This window comes from Trichoplax adhaerens, genomic scaffold (assembly GCF_000150275.1).
Source record: "Trichoplax adhaerens TRIADscaffold_272 genomic scaffold, whole genome shotgun sequence".
NCBI classification, from domain to species: Eukaryota; Metazoa; Placozoa; class Uniplacotomia; order Trichoplacea; family Trichoplacidae; genus Trichoplax; species Trichoplax adhaerens.
In genome coordinates, this window is record NW_002061184.1 from 1 (window position 1) to 2,227 (window position 2,227).

The 2,227-nt window shown below is 31.0% G+C and overlaps 1 protein-coding gene across 1 annotated transcript in view; it reads right to left on the reverse strand.

Moving 5' to 3' along the window:
• Positions 1 to 661: 661 nt before the first annotated feature.
• TRIADDRAFT_62657 (uncharacterized protein) overlaps positions 662 to 2,227 on the reverse strand; it is a gene marked incomplete at both ends in the record, with an annotated part of 5,714 nt that continues 4,148 nt past the window's right edge. The window contains 6 exons of the mRNA XM_002118601.1: positions 662 to 876; positions 966 to 1,086; positions 1,184 to 1,400; positions 1,675 to 1,716; positions 1,800 to 1,841; positions 1,973 to 2,121. Of these exons, the coding sequence (XP_002118637.1) occupies positions 662 to 876; positions 966 to 1,086; positions 1,184 to 1,400; positions 1,675 to 1,716; positions 1,800 to 1,841; positions 1,973 to 2,121 (786 nt within the window). The remainder of the gene's footprint in view (positions 877 to 965; positions 1,087 to 1,183; positions 1,401 to 1,674; positions 1,717 to 1,799; positions 1,842 to 1,972; positions 2,122 to 2,227) is intronic.

The window sequence follows — 2,227 nt, forward strand, 5'->3', positions numbered from 1 at the left end:
TGTCATTTTCCAGACTATCAGTAGAGAAGTTTATTAATGATCCTATCTAACAGTAGTAAATGAGTTCTAGAGATTATTGTGAAATGTATCAATAATTTCAACAGTCTTTTTAGGTACTGCAAACCCTTATAGAAACTCTTACTGCTAAACTTACTAAGAACTTTTCCATAACTTAGGTTGACTTAAAATTACAATTACGTAAACAGGTTGTAATATGAAATTTATTTTTCGTACTCTTAGATAATTACGCCTATGATAATAATGCCGCTCAGCCTAGAAAAAATCTGTGCAAATTTATAACTGCCCTTCTAGGCTTCTCCCACCAGTTAATTTGTTACAAAGTTAACTATAACCGGCAGTTATTGACCGGTTTTAAAATTACGATAGTATTGCACATTTATTTAGAGGAATTAATGCTATATATTTTACTTTATCAAATGTAGTTTTATTTCGATATTTTATCAGTCATCATACGTCATATCAATATCCAAAATGCACAATAGGAGAAATTTTATTTTACAAGATTATAGTTTACCAACATGTATATACATTATATAAAAACTTCCAGTGTACAACTACAGTTATTCATTTTAATTGCCTAAAGAATCAGTTTATTAACAGTTTTGAGTAAATTTGGGTACAAGAGACAGATAATACAAACTTAACTATGAAATTTCTTTTTAGGATGTATTGATATATGCACCGGTGAGCATAATTTAAGAATTCCATTCAACTGATATTTTGAATTAGAGATACTAGAGTCAGGTTCAAGATCAAAGGCTCCATTTTCCAGGTAGGATTTCCAATCTGTTAGTTGCTTCTCAACATGATCAGCTTGATAAGTTATCACTGGGCATATCTCAATATAGCCTACATCTATATGAATCGACATGAAGAATAGTTTATTACCGCTGTCACTATAACATTTTTACCAAGATAACATCGTTACATTAAGCTCGTGTTACCTGACCAAGCAGAGTGTGATATCACAATTTTTGTAGATAAATGATAGCCAGTGCTACTGCAAGGATGGAAATCTGCCAATTTAGGGGTGAAGAGTTGCGTTCGGCGATCCGGAAAAGTAACCTTAATTTTATAAGTTGGAATAAATCTTAAAATTTTCAAACTAATCTGATGTTCTAAATCCAGAAGACGACACAATGTAAACTATTGAAATAATTACCAGTATTCGTATCACTGAAGGATCTGATACATTTTCAAAATTAATGTCGATGTTAATTGCCACAGGAAGTCTAGCAGTAAAACGATATACATTGTCAGTTTTATCTTTCGGCTCATTAACTATAGCTGTTACACGTTGGATTAGGGAATCTTCATTAATCTTTGATCCATCTTCTTCTAAAAGACTGGTATTATCACCAAAGTGAGGAAAAGAATAGCTGAAAATGATATTCATTATTTTAGAGCTTATGTCTTGTAGACGTCTTGCCACTTCAGATAGTTCAGTTATATTATCTATTCGAAATATGTCCATTTGCCCTCCGAAATCTTTAGATTTTGTACAGATGCCAAGTAATGACTGTATAAGCTGATTCAATGGCAGGCCCATTGAACAAAGAAAGCTAAAAATGAACATTCGAAAAATAAATATACAGAGTAAGGTCCATCTAATTAGATGTTGATTGTGTTGATCCTAAAATAGGCTTAAATTACCTTTCTAAACCGATGATCCTTTCCTTGAAATACAATATAGGTCTATCACAGAAATTAAAAACATAATTTTAAAACACTTCTATTTTATCATTCACTCTCTACTCTTTTCTATAAGTATTTTTAACCTTTCTAAACTTCTTATCTGATCAGTGAAAGCACCAATAGACCTACAAATTAAATTAATGTTAACATGTATCATGAAATTTATTATTAAAACAGGTTCTATGCATGTCAAAGATTAACATATATGATATAACTAAAGCAGCAGCATAGAAGCACAATTCAAGAAAAATCGTACTCTCTTCCAATATTAGCTCCGAGCTTTATTCGAATTAATAAGAGGACCAGAATTGCATGAGCTAAAGCTCTTAATTGCCTTAGCAATGCTGATTTCTCTATATTAAGACCAGTAAATAGGTGTTCCATTCGATAAGAATATTCTAAAATCTATAAACAAAGCAAATTGATGATCACAAAATGTTAGTAATTTTCCGAAAGCAATAGAGTTACTTAATGTACCCTAATGAATGTGTTCATATGCAATTAAGAAATT